Genomic DNA, 18,260 nt, shown 5'->3' with positions numbered 1-18,260 from the left:
AGGCATAATTGTTCTGTGATTCCCTTCCTCAAACAGGTATATGGAAGTGCATTTTTTCTTATTGCCCAGCACTGTGAGAATTGGTTATACTTGTTCATCAATAAAGTGATGTAACTTACTGGGACTTGCCACATCAGCTCTGTGGCTCACACTCTCAAGGTCTCAGGCTAGTTTTCCTAAGACAATCAGTTTAAACTGGCTTTTAAAAGAAAAATATGGGAACATGGGGACATACACTTAATAGTAAAACCAGGCTGACTAAAATTATGATCTTCATTTGAAAATTCAGAAAAGCAATCTCATATAGTTCCTGTAGGTTTTTATTGTGGGTAATCTAATGGTATCTTAAAGACCCAGTTAATAGGCTATCAGGATATATGAACTTTCAAAAATAAGCTAAAATAGTTTTAATTTCTCAAACTTATGGCTCTACACAGTACTTTTTACTTTTAGCAACATTCATCAACAAACATTAGACTATAGACACTTAGATTATACTTCTTTATTATCTTACTTTAATTAGCCTTCCTGAGTTTTTCTATACTCTTAAGAAGTGCCCAGTTTCATTCCTCTTCTATCCTTGTTCAAGACCCAGCAGCCCATGTACTGCCATTTTTATGAACCCATTTCTTCTTGCTATAGACCTATAGCCCTGTAGCTCTATACTTGAGCTCCAATACATTAAACTAATTGGGATTTAAAATGCTGAAATGATGTTCTTGTTACAAGAAAACTATACCACTGAGGGCAAAGGGATTGTCCCATAGAACTGTGTTGATCCACTATACTTATGATTTTTAACAAATCCCCTTGTACTGATGGTATTTGCTCCTAAGAGGACTGAATGTGTTTAGGGATATAATCTATGGCCTGCACAATAACCAGAGTTACTCCCTGGAATGTAAACTTGAAGTGAATTTTCTCCAGCACTGTCTTGTTACTGACTGAACTAAATCTTGGGATGAGAAATATTTCAATAAGTGCTTTATGTGTTCATGCCCAAATATGGAGATTATCATGGGCTGAGGCTCTAATTTAAACCATTTGCCCTAAGTATTTTGTACCAGATGACAGTGCTTTCTAGCTCTAAAGTTACCTCTGCCATTTGGGTTCTTACATTACATTAGCACGTTACTTGGTAGTCTTCATTCATATGTAAGTAATCCCTTGGGAATAAAATTTCTGAACAGAATAACATTACTTAAAATTAGTTTTTAGTTATCTGTAGAATTGTCAGAAATTTTACTCTTGGTTTTCTCATAGTCAGAAATGCTGGTTTCATCGATAGCTTGAGAAATGTTATAATATTAGCAGAAGTCAGAATCGATGCATGAACAATCATCTCAGTAGTAGCCTTTTTGAGATTCTAACAGACATTACAATAGAGTTATTATAATAAAAGTTAGTACCATGAAATCACACATGACTTCCTGACAAATAGATCAGAGTGTAAGCAGTATGGAGTTTCTCAAAAAAACTAAAAATAGAAATACCACCTGAACCAGTAATTCTACTACTGGGTAATCTACCCAAAGAAAACATAATCATTAATCAAAAAGATATATGCACCCCTGTGTTTACTACAGCATTATATATAATAGCCATATATGGAAAGCAACCAAAGTGTCCATCACTGAATGGATGGAGATAATGGTATTTCTATGGAATATTACTCAGCCATAAAAAAGATTTCTTGCCATTTGTGATAACATGGATGGGCCTAGGCAGTTTTGCACTAAGTGAAATAAGTCAGAGAAAGAGGAATATCATATGGTTTCACTTATTTGTGGAATCTAAAAGCAAACAGAAATAGACTGAAATACAGAGAAAAGACGGTTACCACTGGGGGAGGCATGGGTGAAATAACTTGTAGGGGGTAAAGAGGTACAGACTACAAATTACAAAATAATTTAGTCACAGGGATGGAAGTATATAGGGAATGGTGGTAAAGGTAATTGCGCTTATAATGGTGAGCATTCAGTACTGTGTATATTGATGAATCAGTAAGTTGTTCATCTGAAACCAATATAATACCATGTATAAACTACATTTCAATAAGTCCTTTTTTCTAAAAAAGATTGACCTGACAAGCTACTGAATTGACCAGAGTAATATTTGTTCTTTTTCTTTTTAAACTCAGTAAGAGATGATAAAAAATATTTGTAAAGTACAGAAGTGGAAAACTATATTCTTCAAACATTGTGCTAGCTTCGTGTTGAAAATCTATACAATTCAAACTCTACTATTAGTCTATAGATCATATTCACTGAAGCATTTTCAAAGAACATTAGAAACATTTTAATTAGAATTATAGGATTCATCTATCTTTTAAGTAATCTCTAAAGCCTTGTGTCATTTAATGTGGACATCAGAGTGTAAAATATGCGAATAAGGTGAGAAAGTTATCTATCAACCTCTCTTGAATGTAATATCTGGTTTTCACCTTTCCAGAAAGAAGGAAGAAATCTTACTGCTGAACGAATATGTTACTTAACAGAAAGAATTAAGAGTATATCTTCATGCAAGCAAGAAGATTTGAATTCATATGCCAGGTCCGTGAAATTAAAGCAATATACATATAGAAATCTGAGATGAAAGTAATGCTTATGGGAAGAATATGGTGCTCAACCATGGGCAACGCTTCAGCCCTAGACCTTCCCTCAACTCCTCATTATTCTTCCTTCCCTTAGCTCCCCACTGTGGACACTTCTTAAAGTGTCCCTTTACAACATGATGGCCTATTTGCAGTTCCCTGGTCTCTACATCCTTTCTAGCATTGCAGGGTCTTGGATCAAGAATTTGCTAGTGTGTTTTGTTTTTGTTTTAACCTGGGAGATAGACACTGGGTCACAGCAGTAACTGCACTGTTAACCAAAGGTTCCTACTCAACTCTCTTAAGGAGCTAAATGTTCCAGTGTGTATAACTTCCTATAAGAAGAATCTAAAGAAGAGAAGGAGCAGTGTAAGCTTAAGCATTCAGAGACCAATTCTAGAAAGCAATGGAGTTTGATGTGAGCCTATAAGGATGGACAGTATTTACATGAAGAGAAGAGAAGACTAAGTGTAGATGACTAGGTGCAAAATCTGGACTGTGTGGCAACTATAGAGGACAAAGAACAGAGTACATTATAGACTTAAAATCTAGACTGTATCTAAATAGTTAAAACTTGTTTAAAATTGTTCCTAACCTTGTAAGAATATTCATAATCTGGAATATGTACCATTTTCTATTGTGAGAGAAGCAACAAGTATAGAAAAAGAATCTACTTGGTACTTTTTTTTTTCCCCCACACAGTGTGATAGATTGTTTCTTTTTCACACACTATTTTGGAAATGTACTCCTGCCTCATCATTGCCTCTTTTCTTGCATAATGGTTATTTTAACATACATAATTAGTAATGCAGGCATCTCACTATTATTTATATCAATGATGAAGGCAGAGGGCATAGGAAATACCAAAAGTCAATTTACAGCAAAATGGCATATGAGCCAATTGTGGTCCCTTGTTCCTCAGAGAAACAAAACATAAACTACCAACTGGTAAAACAACTTTATAGGAGGTCTGGAAATCAACTATCTGAAGTAAGCAAGTGAATACCCAACCAGGGAAAAACCACATTCAAAATGGTGGGAAATTCTGCAGATTTTTATGTGCCCTTGCCCAACCTCCTCTGCAAGATGACATGCCACAGCTGGGAAGAAATGACCCAATTCTCAGTTCTCTTCTGGAGTGGAAAGAAAAGACTGGAACTTGTTTGCAGTGGACTGACCTATCTGTAGGCTCCAATTCACCTACAGGGAAAACTAGATAACCACACACACAAAAATGTAGACCCTTATCTTACACCGTATATAAAAATTAACTCAGAATGGATCAAAGACCTGAACAAAACTATAGAACTCTTATAAGAAAACATAGGGGGGGAAAAAAACCTCATGAAATTGGATATGGCAATAATTTCTTGGATATGACAAGCAACAAGAAAAATTAGATTAAGTTGAACTTTATCAAAATTAAAATCTTGTGCTTCAAAGAACAGAGTGAAAAGTCAGCCCTTAGAATGGAGAAAATAGTTGTAAACTATGTATCTGATAAGGGATTACTATTTAGAATACATTATTTTAAAAGATCCTATCAACAACAACAAATCTGCAGAGAAGATATACAAATGGGCAGTACGCACATGAAAAGATGCTCAACATCACTAGTAAGTGTAAATCAAAACCACAATGAGATGGTACTTCACATCCATTAGAATAGTTAAAAAAAAAAACAAAATAACAAATGCTGGCAGGAAGGTGGAAGCAATTGGAACCCCTATACATTGCTGTCAGGTATTTTAAATGGTACACTATGGGTAGTAGTATGACAGTTTCTCAAAAAAGTAGTTAACTTATGATACAGCAATTCTACCTCTGGGTATATACCCAAAAGAAAACGGACTCAAATGTTTGTGTGCTCATGTTCACATCAGCATTATTCACAGTAGCCAAATTGTGAAAGCAATTTACAGAGCCCATGACAGATGAATGGATAAACAAAATGTGTTATGTACATATATTCAGTAGAATACTATTTAGCCATATTATTCTGTCAAATGCTACAACATATACAGACATTATCCTAAATGAAATGTCAGTCACAAAAGAACAAATATGATTCCATTTATATGAGATACCTAGAGTAGTCAAATCATAGAGATAGTATGCAGAATAGTGGGTCTAGGGAGGGAGACAGAAGGTGTTCATATTTAACGAGTACAAAGTTTCAGTTGGGGCGTATGAAAAAGTTCTAGAGATGGATTGTGGAGATAGTTGCATAACAATTCAGGTATAGTCAAGCACAAAACTACACTTAAACATGGTTAAGATGGTAAATTTTATGTTATGTATATTAAGTTTTAAAGGTGGGAAAAAAAGTCAATTTAGAAATCATTTTCATTTGATTTGGAAAGTCAGTGATACAAGTGACATACTATACCAGGTTTACTTACATATGAAGAATGACTAACAGATTGTTGTTTAGCTATAATTTCTTCATTCATTAAATACGTAAAAAATGAAATGTTCTTCTTTTGTTTTAGTGAGATTGAAGATTGTACCCCAGATGCGAGTGCTAAAATATTTGAAGGTGAAAGTCTTTCCTTAATTTAAATTAGAAAGTATTCAAATGGAGACCTTGTTTAATGCTTTGATGAATCTTTAACTTATCAAACCTAAAGTTGATACTGGTTTGTTTGTTTGTTTCCTGTGAGCTTATCTACTTTTTGAAAATGATCCAGTACTGTATCACTCAGGTGTTAAAATGAGCCAACATTGCAGCTTTCCGATTCAATCATTTATTCATCCATTCAAGCTCTAAGTAGTAAAGCTAAGACTCAAACCTGAATTGCTACTAAAATTTTATTAATGATTTTAGTCAAGAATATGGTGTGATATTATGAAGTTACATTTGCAATGCTCCTGTGAGAAATATCCATAAAATAATGGTGTATCGTATGATAGTTTCTATCATAGCCAGAATCCATGATACTAGAATTTAATGATTTCTTTTTGAGAACCTGTCTTTCCTTTGTACTTAGCCTGACCAAAATGCATTTTTAAAAAAGGATTTTAGAGCTAAATTTATTTGCTCACATTAAAATCCGGCTGATATGGACCTAACTTTCCTTAATCTCTATTAAGACTGTGTCTTTAGAAAATTTATAAGGAGTTTTTCATTCTCTATTTGTTGGAGGCTCAGAGAGAGCATCAGTGTGTTTCTAACAATGATAGCATGTACAAGAGGTAGGCTGTCATGTGTATAGTGTAGTGACCTTGAAACTCACACCAAGGTTCACCCTGGCTATGTCAAACATACAACCCACTCAAGGAGTTGCTGGAGAAACATTCTCTCAACTTGGAACTGAAAATCATTTCCAGTAAGATGATTCATAAAATAGTGGCAAGTATTCCAGAATTCTATGAACATGTCATATCCAAAAGGTGTCCCAACAATCACTGATACCTGCATTTATGGAATCATAGGCTATTAGAGAAACCACTTAGATACAACCCCCCCTCATTTTTTCTATGAGGAAACTCAAGCTCAGCCCAAGGAAGTGACTTGTCCAAGGTTATACTGAATAAGACACAGAGCCCAGCCTGGATCCCATCTCTTGAAGTGTTTTTTTCTTCCAACTTCGTTGCAATGATCATGCTTAATTCTTATATCCTTCAGTAATATTGCAGCTGTCCAATTCAATAATTTATTCATTCAAAGATTTACTGGGTACCTCTTGTGTTTTAGGATCCCATATATGCATAAGACTAACAAAGTCCTTGGTCTTATAGAATTTACATTATACCTTGGGGCAGGGTATCAAAGGGTAGAGACATAAACAGGATCATCACAGATATTGAAAAGTACTTCCCGTGTTATCTGAGACAAAAGCCAAAGAAAGTTCAATGGCTTGTGAAACCCTACATGATCTAAACATCACCCCAATCCCCTAATACCTCTGTAATCTCCTCTGTTCCTCTTCCTGGCTCACTCTGCTCCAGTCTCACTGACCTTCTTGCTGCCTCGTAAACATTTGAGGCATTCAGGGCCTTTGTTCTGGCTGATCTTCGTATAGCACCCATCTCCCCATATCTGCATTGCTCATTCCTCACATTCAGATCTTTGCTCAGATGTCACCTTCTCAATGAGGTCTTCTTTGACCATGCTCTTTAAAACTTATTTGGAGCCTCATTCTCACTATGGCAGTACCTGTTCCACTTCTTTATTTTTCTCTCTAGCACATTGGCACAATTCCTATTTGACAGACTATTAATTGTTGTTTTTACTATCTCCCTCTAGATTATAAGCTCCATGAAAATCACAGCTGTATTCCCAAGAGCCTAACACAGACATGTAGTAGGGAGGAGGCGTGTATAGGAGAGACTATGGGAGTAACTAGTGGGTGGGGTAAGGGGGTGTATGGCACAATTATGTTTTCGTTATGTTGAAATTGAGGTACCCATTAGATATTCAAGTTGAGGTGGCACATACACAATTGAATGTTTAAGTCTGGAGTTCAATAGGTAGGTTAGGACTGGTCATATACATTCTCAGTTTCACATAGAATATGCAATAAAATCTAAAATAACAAGTCTGAATATCTGAGATCCTCAACTACTGAGAATTTTTCTGTGACTTTTTATCAAAACATATTCCTAGTATATCCTAGCCAAGTTGATGGCTACTTAGCCTAGAAACTTAAAAAAAAAAATGGTGCTTGGAATGGTAGCCTTGGTAGTGAACCAGATGTCCTTATTCAGTCATTTAAAAGCAAAAGGCTGTTCAGTTATGTGAAATACAGAGTCAGACACTTAGAAAGTTTATCAACAAATAATGAAATTATACCAAATTTCTCAGATAAGTCAAATAATTAGTCCATCTCATATTTGAGTTATCTGAGGTTTTACTACTACTACTTATTTTTTTAAATAAGAACCTACTTTGGCCCAAAGGACAATTCAGAGTGACCACTTGCACTGGCTCCTGACGATGGCATGTCTACAAAATGCGTAGTTTTTACATATATCTCATTTATCCTCTTATGAGACAGGGAGTGTCATTCACATTCTACATATGAAGAAACAGAGAGAAATTAGATTCAATTTGGCAACATTCACACAGCTCTAAGTAGTAAAGCTAAGACTTAAACTCGGGTTTTCTGACTCCTTAGTAGGTTAGCTGCCTCCCTAGCTGTGGGTCTTTGTGAAACTTCTCTCAGTCTCATTGTGGTAGATACTTAATTTCCTTGGGCTGAATTTCTTTTACTGGCATACTGACATCGCCTGGGACTTGGGCAACTTTTAGTCCTGTAGCAACTCCTCAAGATTTCTTCTTAGTATTACCTCAAAATTCTCCTCCTCCTCACCCAAAGTATTTCCTAAGACCAGCATTTTCCTCTTGTTCCATTTACCTGTTTTTAATAAACTGTGTAGAATCAAAGAGTGTTAGAACTAGAAAGGCCCTTAGGAATCATCAGCAGAATAGTCCCTTCATCCCTAGATTTATGTGTAAACAAAAAGGCCCATAGAGATTGAATAGATCTGCACAGATGTGTAGGTACAGAATTAGAGAGTCTGCCTCTCCTCCTAATCACACTTCATTTTCGTAATTCCTAAATGAAGGGCTAAGACAAGCCCCAGAATTCCGGGGATCTCATCTATTTCAGTTTTGTACACCTTATGTATACACTGAAAAACTTCTCTGTCTGCCTAATTTCTATGACTTTTTGGTGAAAAATAAGATCAGGTTTGTATTAACGCCACTCATGCTTCAGAAATAATAAATGCTCACTTCTGTTTTTATATGTAAAATTATCATTTTGTTTACATTAAAATATATTCTCTATGAGTCCATGTTCTGAATAAGTGGTACAGAAAAGTGAATCCAAATGGAAACATTATCAATATGGTGTTATTTCACATGACAAAAAAGTCACTTGAAGTTAGTCAACTAAACACTTACCCAAAGTGGGTGAGAAATTATAGCAGTTTTAATGCACTTCTAATTTCACTTGAGAACTCAGAAGTAGACACCTTCACTGTACATTGTTGAAAAGTTACTTTCCTATGTGAGTTTAGCTCATCACAGTGTTTCAGAGAGTTTTCTGTTAGAAAAAGGCATCTTTTACATACCTGACTAGAGAAGCATCAGAATGCAGTAGATATAATGACACCATGAAAGTCAGAAAGTTAGACTCTATCCCCAGGCTGGCCACTTTCTACTCGTGACCTTAAGCAAAATATTTTACCTCACCAAGATTCAGTGTGCAAAATGAAGATATCATTCTTCTTGTTTTCTTCATAGGAGTGTTGGAAGGATCAAAAGAATCTCTGTGAATGGTTTTGAAATCCTGCAAATTCTTTTATAAATGTGCATTTCTGAATTCTTAATAGCCAATGCTGTAGTATGTGTGACTGCCTCAATTAAAATGTCTAATAAATATCCATATACTTTTTGCTTTATCCACAGAAATTCCCAAGTCCAGTATTACCAAACAAGGATCTAAAATGCTGGTAAAGGTGTCTTCAGCTCTGTCAAATGTGTCTTCACCTCTGTCAAAAGTGTCTTCACCTCTGTCAAAAGTGTGTCTTCGAATTAAGACCAGGATTTCCAAATCTTCAACACCGGCAGGGTGGGCACTGAAGCTCCTATACCTGATATAACTATGCTTACTTCCCTGAGAAAATAAAATGTTTTGTAAAGCATAACATAATGCCCTATAAGATGACTCTTGTAATACCGAGCAAAAAACTAACAGCCAAAGAAAGTATGATAAACACCTGGGTAAGAGAAGGGTTTAATAACCATTTCTGATAGACATACTGGTATGAGAAAATGCCAACTTCTAATATTACCTGTGTGCCATGAGAGAAAGAAACAAAAGTGTACCTCGTAAACCAGTCAGTCCTCAGTAACCACCACAAAATGAACATGAATTTTCCTGCTAAATTTTTGGAGGATATTTTCACCAAATAGTTAGCAAGTTAAGATGAGACTCCAGCTGGATTTTATGGCACTATTACTTTGATTGGTTCACTATTACAAGTATATTCCGACATTCAGATAAAAGTGTTTATTGCAGATATAAGAAATCAGGTTTTCCCACCTGCAGATAAAGCGTTATCAGTTTATAAAATACCTCGCAAGCAAAAAAAAGCCAGCTATGGATAGAATACCAGCTAGAGATGAGTGATTACTGTGGATAAAATACTATATATGCATAAAATGAGACATGTAATTAAAGAAAAAAACCCTTTACACACAAGTTACTTTTTGTGTGTAAGAAAGATGTCATCAGTAAAGAAATGGTTGGTAGTAAAGTTATTAAATCCTTTATATAAATAATTTTACATGAACATAAAGACTATAAGAACATGAGTAATGAGGAAAATTTAACAAGATGGATAGCTAGTACAGTGTTAGAAGAAATTTTCAAATCAGTTGACTTGCTACTTTGTGACATGGATCCAACTGCTGCATGGTTGTCACTGGAATCTAAGGATCATGTTTAAAAGGTTCAAAAGGTGGACCAAACAGCAAAGAGTGTTAATCATAATCACTAGCTCTCCTAATGCTAACTCATGAAATTTTGGAGAATGTGTTCTTTTTTCTAAAATTTTTTTGACAGGGAGCCAGCTCTAAAGCAGAAACACCTGAGGGAATTTTGATTTACAAAGTTGTATTTTCTCCAATAAAGTTAGGCAGTCAGTTTATGACATGGAGACCAGAGGAAAAAATGTGATTATATAGAATTTTTACTTTCTAATAATTTATTTAATTAGTAATTTAGTCCAAGTTTAACAATCTCTAATAAATGATCTGATCTCAAAGATCATATAAAACCATGAAACCTATAGATACAGATCTTTCAAAAATGACAGTTAATAAGAAATGACTGGCACCCCAGTTCAAACCTGTTTTCAGAAGAATTCTACCAGTGTGCGTACACTGACTGTGGTGTCAAAAGTATCCCTACAGATGCCATACAAACCACTGATGTTCCCCAGCCCTAGACGTCACGTACTTTTAAACTGCCTTTTAATGGAACAGAAGATTTTTACTGAAAAGTTTTTTATTGAAGCTTTTATCCATGTTTTAAAAAATTGATAATAAGCAAATCACTAGTGACTGAAATTCACTGTGGTTTCAAGAAACTCTGGTTCACATACTTCTATAAAGATTTAGTACTTTAGAATAATGTACGCTCTGATAATGTGTTTTCATGGTAAAGGAGATTTCCAATTTTCTCCAACTCTAGTAGAGGAAGGAGCATCAAGTTCAGAATTACCTCTTGAAGCTATTAAAATTATGGAAAAAGTGGTTTAAATCATTGATAAATTTAAGTCCCAGGAAAAAACTTAATCCAGAAAAGGTTCTGTGTTAGATGTCATATGTTAAATGAAACTTTGTGCATGTTTGGCTAACCTTATCAAAAAGATGCTAAAAGTATCAAACATTGAATTACATATTACCTGATAAAATCTGTAGTAGCTGAAAGTTCTACAACTAACTGTATTTGAGCCACTGATCCTGAAGAATGTCTTTGAAATCCACAAGGCATTGGAATGATTTCTGAGGTGATTTACTCTATTTATGTTGTACTAAAACAGGTTGGCAAACTTTTTATGTGAAGGGCTAGATAGTAAACACCAAAATTTGCAAAGTATTTAGTCTCTGTCAAAACTATTCCATTCTGCCTTTAGAGCATAAAAGCAGCCAAAGATTACATATGAACAAATTAATATGGCTATGTATGACTCAATGAAAATTTATGAACTGTGAAATTTGAATTTTATTTACTTTTCACATCACAAAATATTAGTCTTTTGATTTTTTTCAATGATTAAAAATTTTGAGAACATTCTTAGTTTGTAAAAGACCACCGGGCTCCTTAGGGGAAGAGACAACCACACTGAGAAGCAAATATCCAACCAAGAGATTTATTTAGTGGCACCGAGGTTGCTGCCCGCGAGAGTGAGAGAGCAGCAGCGCCGGCTGGGGAGCTTTGGCTTATATATCCTGTTAAGGCATTTGGCACGAGCTGATTGTTTATGGACTCGTTGGGGTCAGCTGGCGGGAGTTTATTGGTCTGCATCACAGAGTTTTTGTGTCATGAGGGAGAAGCTGAACCTAATCTAGGGAAACCGAAACTTAACGGTTGCCATCTTAGAACAAGGAGTGTGGGGGTTCGGCACTATTTGACTAACAGTTTGCAGGCTGGTCAAAAATAGATGCCTGGCCAGATTTATGCCATGAGTGGTAATTTGCTGTCTCCTGTATTATGAAAATTTGGGACCCATAATTTAGTTGAATATTTGATAAAGAACACAGAATTTTTCTAAAAACAATGAATTTGGGGAAGTTTTTCATTTTATTACAAAAAATTAGTACATAAAGTTCAAATGCTCATTTATTTAGTGATTTCATTATTGAATACATTGCCAAAGAGGCACATGAACATTCTACTAAAATATACCTTTAGTTAGAAAAAGGAAAGTCAGAGATTCATGATGGCATCATGAGAGGTAAGAAAGAGAACTCCTAAAAACCACATATAATATGAAAATATAGTTAATAAAACTAATCCTAAAAGAGCAACAGGAAAGAAGACTGCACCAGACTGCATACACCTGAAGAACAGAGCATATCTCATGAAACAAAGTAACATACCAAAGCCTTGATCAGGTGGGACCCAAGCCCTTTCCCCACCACACCTCACTGGCAGGAGGAAGACAAATGGAGCGGGGAGGGGGTGGAAGCCCAGCAGTTTGGAAACTTTCAGGAGCTTCAGACACTCCGTCTCTCAGCCTAGTTGCTCAGCTCCAAGGCCTCCCATTGTGATACACAACCTGCTGCTCCTTCCTCCTGGCCTACTGGCACTGTCTTGCAAATCAGCAGTCCCTGCCAACTGCAGCTACAAACAAAACGTGCATAGGGTTACACCTGTGTACTCAGCCCACAGGTTCTGACAGTGGAGACAGGCACAACAGCTGCGAAGCAGGAAAGAGCTCCTTCTGTCCCCCTAGGCACAAGCACTGTTCCACTGGGACCCCTGATGTCACTCCAGGGGCTGAGCAGCTCCAGAGAATAGAGCATCTAGGCATTTGAGGGCACCACATACAAATAAGAAATGTCAGAGAAACCTGGTTCAAACAAAAATCTCAGAAACACTAGAAAAAGGGCTATATGAAATTGAATTCACCAGTTTTCCTGAAAGAGAGTTCAAAATAAAAAATCATAAACATGCTCATGGAGGTACAGAAAAATATTCAAGAACTCAGGGACGATTTTAGAACAGAGATTTGAATCATTAAGATATTCCATATCTGAAATGAAACATAACAATGGAGGGATTTCAAAGCAGATTAGATGTAGTAAAAGGGATGGTAAATGCAATAAAAATTAGAGAAGAGGAATACAAAGAAGCTGAAGCACAGAGAGAAAAAAGGATCTCTACAAATGAGAGAATGTTGAGAGAACTGTGTGACCAATCCAAACGGACCAGAAGAAGAGTGAGGAAAATGGATAGAAAGTGTCTTTGAGGAGGTAATTGCTGAAAACTTCCCCAATGTGGGAAAGGAGATAGCCTTTCAGACCATGGAGGTGCATGGATCTCCCAACACAAGGGACCCAAGGAAGGCAACAAGACATATAATAATTAAATTGGCAGTATTCAAAGATAAAGACAAACATTTAAAAGCATCTAGACAGAGAAAAATGATGACATACAAAGGAAAAAACCATCAGGCTATCATCAGACTTCCCAACAGAAACCTTACAGACCAGAAGGGAGTGGCATCGTATATTCAATGCAATGAAGTAGTAGGGCCTCAAACCAAGATTAATTACCCAGCAAGGTTATCATTTTAATTTTAAGGAGGGATTAAATAATTTTCAGATAATCAGTAGCTGAGAGAATTTACCTTCCACAAACCACCTCGACAGTGCATTTTGGACGGACTGCTATAGATGGAAGTATTCCTAAAGCTAAACAGCTGTCACCAGGGGAAATAAAAGCACAGCAAAGTAGAATACTTAATTACTAAGCAAATGCAAAATCAAATCGACTACCCCTAAAGTCAATCAAGGAATAGACAAAGAGTACAGAATATGCTACCTAATAAATAAATAATGAAGGAGGAAAAAAAATCCTGGTAGCATACTAAGTGAGTTAAATTAGACTCTTAGATAGTAAGGGAATTACCCTTGAACCTTGGGTAACCACGAATCTAAAGCCTACAATGGCAATAAGTACATACCTATTGATATCACCCTAAATGTAAATGGTCTGAATGCACCAATCAAAAGAAAAATGGATAAAAAAACGTGACCTGTCTATATACTGCCTGGAAGAGACTTACTTCAAACCTAAAGACATTCACAGACTGAAAGTAAAGGGATGGAAAAAGATATATCATGCAACTAATAGGGAGAAAAAAAGCAGGAGTTGCAGTAGTTGTATCAGACAAATTAGACTTCACAACAAAGGAAGTAATAAGAGACAAAGAAGGACATTACATAATGATAAAGGAGTCAGTCCAGGATCATATACTTCCAGACTGCAGGTGACTGAAACTGCAGAAAGGGAAATGCAGATAAGGGGGTACTATGTATATTACAAAACTCTCGTAACTAAAACAGTGTGATATTGATATAAAAATAGACACATAGATTAATGGAACAGCAAAGAGAGCCCACATATAGATGCACACATATGTGGTCAACTAATTTATGACAAAGGAGCGAAGAATATACAATGGGAAAAGAACTGTCTGTTTAATAAGTTGTGTTGGTAAAATTGGACAGCCACATGCAAAAGAATGAAACTGGACTACTATCTTACATCATACACAAAAACTAAGTAAGTGAATTAAAGATTTGAATATAAGACCTGAAACCACAAAACTAGAAGAAAACATAGGTGTTAAGCTCCTTGACATAGGTCTTAGTGATTTTTTGGATTCCAAAATAAAAAATAAAGTAGGACTACATCAAGCTTAAAAGCTGATGTACAGCAAAGGAAACCACCAACAAAATGAAAAGGCAACCTGAATGGGAAAAATTTTTGCAAACTGTATATCAGAAGATATATATTCTCAATATATAAAATCTATATATAAAGAATTCAATAGCAAAACAAAAAACAAAGCAGTTTGATTTAAAAATGGGCAGAAGATCTGAATATAGATATTTTTCCAAAGAAAACATACATACAGATAACCAACAGGTACATGACAAGATGCTTAACATCAGTAATCAGGGAAATGCTAATAGAAACCACAATGAACTACCACCTCACACATGTGAGAATGGCTGTTATCAAAAGGACAGAAAATAGCAAATGTTGGTGAGGATGTGGAGAAAAGGGAATCCTTATGTACTGTTGGTGGGAGTGTAAATTGCTGCAGCCACTATGGAAAACAGTATGGAGGTTCCTAAAAAAACTAAAATGATGTATGATCCAGCAATTCCAATTCTGGGTATTTAACCAAAGAAAATGTAAATACTAACTTGAAAAGATATGCATCTCCATGTTCATAGCAGCATTATTTGCAGTAGCCAAGATATAGAAACAACCTAGATGTCCATTGATGATAAATGGACACACACATACACAGACACGCGCACACACACGCACACACGCACGCACTGGAATATTGACTAGCCATAGAAATCTTGCTGTTTGTAACAACATAGATGGACCTTGAGGGCATTATGCTAAGTGAAATAAGTTAGACAAAGACAATAAGGCTCTATGTGGAATCTAAAAATAAATAACCCCTCCACCCCCACCAAAAAAAAGGCTCATGGATATGGAGAACTGATTGGTAGTTTTCAGAGGTCAGCAGGGGCAGGGGTTGAAGGGAGAAATGGGAGAATGTTTTTGTTTTTTAGTTTAAATAAGTTGTATAAAAAGAAATTTTAAGAACTGAAACACTGCTTCTCCTTTAGACTTATAGTGAATGGCCAACTCAGTTCAGGAATCTTTGAAGTTTTCTCTAATACTTCCCAAATTAAAAAAGCATTTTAATTATACCATGGGTTTGACTGTTCTAGCAGTTCCCAAAATGTGTTCCGCAGAATGTTATTTTTCTGGGTACACCATCATTGGCAAATACAGATCCAACAAAATGAAACAGGTGTCTTTACTATAGGCCTTCCCAGAATGTTTAATTTGTTAATATGCATTTTAAAGCTTCAAAAGGAGAGTAAAGTATGCAGCAGTGGGTTTTCAAGTTTATTTGATTGTGAAACCACTTCTTTTCTCAGTTAATCTCTTGAAACTGTTTTTCTGAGAAAAATAATTTGACGTAATCCTGGTTATCCTCTGAATCACATCAGGGTTCTTGGGAACCGAGTGATACATGTTGTATAAGTCTAGTCTAACACTCCACATTTTAACGTCATTGGTATTAACATGTGTGACTTTAAAGAATTTGTATTCAAGTTGAAACACCCTTTCATAAACTTGCTGATTTAGTTATTGATCTTGGTGGGAGATGAGAGATGAGGTACCTCTAAACCTCGACTCAGATTCTCTACTAAATGCTTTTTGTTCATCCTGAAGGTAAACTTTGGAGACCTTTTAGTTACTGAACCTGTCAATGCTGACAATGACATGCTTCTGTATTTACAGGCGACTGATAGCATTCAATGAAGAGGAAGAAGAAGGTGTGAACTGTAAGACTCGTCCTAAGCCAGGCAGATTTTTGGGCCCTTCCACCAGCACCCAAATCAAAGTCAAGAACTCAGCTTCAGTTAAGGTGTCTCCAGCCAGTCCCCTCCAGGCCTGGTCCCGGATATCGGTGAGCCCATCACCAGGTGGAAAGGCAGTTCAGTCCTCTGTGCAGTCAGAAGCCACCACCTTGGGGCACACTGGGGTGCCTGGGCAATCGCAAGCTTCCCGTGGGACCAACGGTGCTGAAAATGGGATCACGCACCCACCTCCAACGAAGATTCTGCTCTCCGACAAGAAGGCCATCCTACCCCGAGTGATAGAACTAAAGCGGACTCCCCTGCGTGCCACCGGGCCTTCCCCGCCCACCTGCACAGCAGTGAGGCCTGGGGGGTCCCCCAGAGTCACCCCGCGAAGGCCCGGCCGTGCCGGCTGAGAATGGTCTGGGCAAGGCTGATTGACGGAAACCATGGACCTGCGGGGGCTTGTTTGCCCCCAGAGCCCAGCCTAAATGGCACTGTTTTTGATGAAATGGAGGTGAAATCTGATGTTTCTATTTAGGATAATGATGGGGAAAATGAATTCTGTGGCGTAGCAATGGAGGAGGGAGACTGGTGGTTGGGCCTGTGTTTACTTCTCATTTTCCCGACTTGTAAGTGATTATTTGTCTACAGAGAATTTGTATTTGTGTCTTGGAGATGCTGCAGGTTTGATTCTAAACCATAGCAATAAAGTGAACATTGCAATAAAGCAAGTCAAATTAATTTTTTGGTTTTCCAGTGTATTATGTTGACACTGTTCTGTAGTCTGTTGAGAGTGTAATAGCATTAAGCATTTAAAAAATGTAAATACTATAATTAAAAAATACTTCATTGCTGAAAAATGCTAACCCTGCTTTGGAACTTTCAGTGAGTCTTAATCACTGACGATCACCACAACTTCATTACTGTGAAGATCACAGTTCACCATAACGAATAATAATGGAAAAGTTTGAATTATTGCCAGAATACCAAAATGTGACAGACACAAAGTGAACAGAAAAATGCCTCCAGGAGACTTGCTTGACGCAGGGTTGCCACAAACCTTCAATTTGTAAGAAACAGTATCTGGGAAGTGTGGTAAAGTGTAGCTCCATAAAACAAGGTCTGCCTGTATGCACGGGTGATTCAGTCAACAGCCTGCATTTCTTTGCATTACGCAGTTTAAGGGAAGTCTATTTAGTGCATTTATCAGAATATTTGATTTTTTTGGAATATCTACTGGACCAAGGTACAGCTGAGGTTGAAAGGGACAAATGGACCCTTATAGGTATCAGGCAGTGAAGTCAAATTCAGCCTGCTAGAGTAACTTGAACATTATTTGGGTGTGGTTCTTGGGGGTTAAGTTAATTTTGCATAAAAGCACATTTTTCCTGATACCAATCTGCAAATGAGAAATTCATCACAATCCATTGCTCTTGCTGGAAATTAAAAAAAATAAAAGGAAAGCATGCTTTATAGGCAGTGATTCTGTTTTACTGCTTTGGAAAAGTAGTTTTGTGCAGCTGTTTAGTCAGATGACACAATAGAAAGTCTTAATGGTGAGTAGGATATGTATTGCTCATATAAAAAAGATAACTGACTATGCCCTTTCCGGTGATCTGTGTGTTGAGAACTGGTTTGCCCTGATTCAGACTGGTTTGTTGTATGGGGGAGAGCCTCACGCTGGCAGTGGAGACCAAAAGAAGGGTTTGTTTCATTTATAGTTTTAGATAAGTTTTTGTTTCAATATTGCCTTATGTTAGTTTATAAAGTATTTTCATCTACTTAATTGTTCATTTTTCTTTTTTGATTCAGAACAACAACATAATTAAAGTAGTCTTTCCCAATTCTTATTAAAGATCAAGAAAATGAGTTCATCAACTGAAGGCTGTTCAATGACACCTCATGCCCCCTGCACACATACACATTCTAGTCCCAGATTTGATTTTGGCAGAATGACACAGCATCATTGACCAAAGGAAAAGCTAGAGGGAGGAAGTAGATGTAAAGGTGTAAATTTGT

At 36.6% G+C, this 18,260-nt stretch overlaps 1 protein-coding gene across 9 annotated transcripts in view; it reads left to right on the top strand.

The window, feature by feature from the left end:
• The window catches only part of FSIP2 (fibrous sheath interacting protein 2), a 203,027-nt gene extending 186,051 nt beyond the window's left edge, over positions 1 to 16,976 (top strand). For 3 of the 9 annotated variants that reach the window (XM_073218546.1, XM_073218548.1, XM_073218547.1), the window contains 4 exons: positions 2,452 to 2,552; positions 5,086 to 5,132; positions 9,012 to 9,174; positions 16,180 to 16,976. In XM_073218546.1, the coding sequence (XP_073074647.1) occupies positions 2,452 to 2,552; positions 5,086 to 5,132; positions 9,012 to 9,174; positions 16,180 to 16,654 (786 nt within the window). In that variant the 3' untranslated portion in view covers positions 16,655 to 16,976. Of the gene's footprint in view, positions 1 to 2,451; positions 2,553 to 5,085; positions 5,133 to 9,011; positions 11,889 to 16,179 lie in introns of those variants that run through there. The other 6 variants (XR_012123651.1, XR_012123650.1, XR_012123652.1 and 3 more) reach the window with 6 other exon arrangements.
• Positions 16,977 to 18,260: the final 1,284 nt, after the last annotated feature.

Source organism: Manis javanica, chromosome 12, assembly GCF_040802235.1.
Source record: "Manis javanica isolate MJ-LG chromosome 12, MJ_LKY, whole genome shotgun sequence".
Classification (NCBI taxonomy): Eukaryota; Metazoa; Chordata; class Mammalia; order Pholidota; family Manidae; genus Manis; species Manis javanica.
Note: the sequence above shows the minus strand (reverse complement) of the source record. Positions and strands in the feature narration are given on the sequence as shown.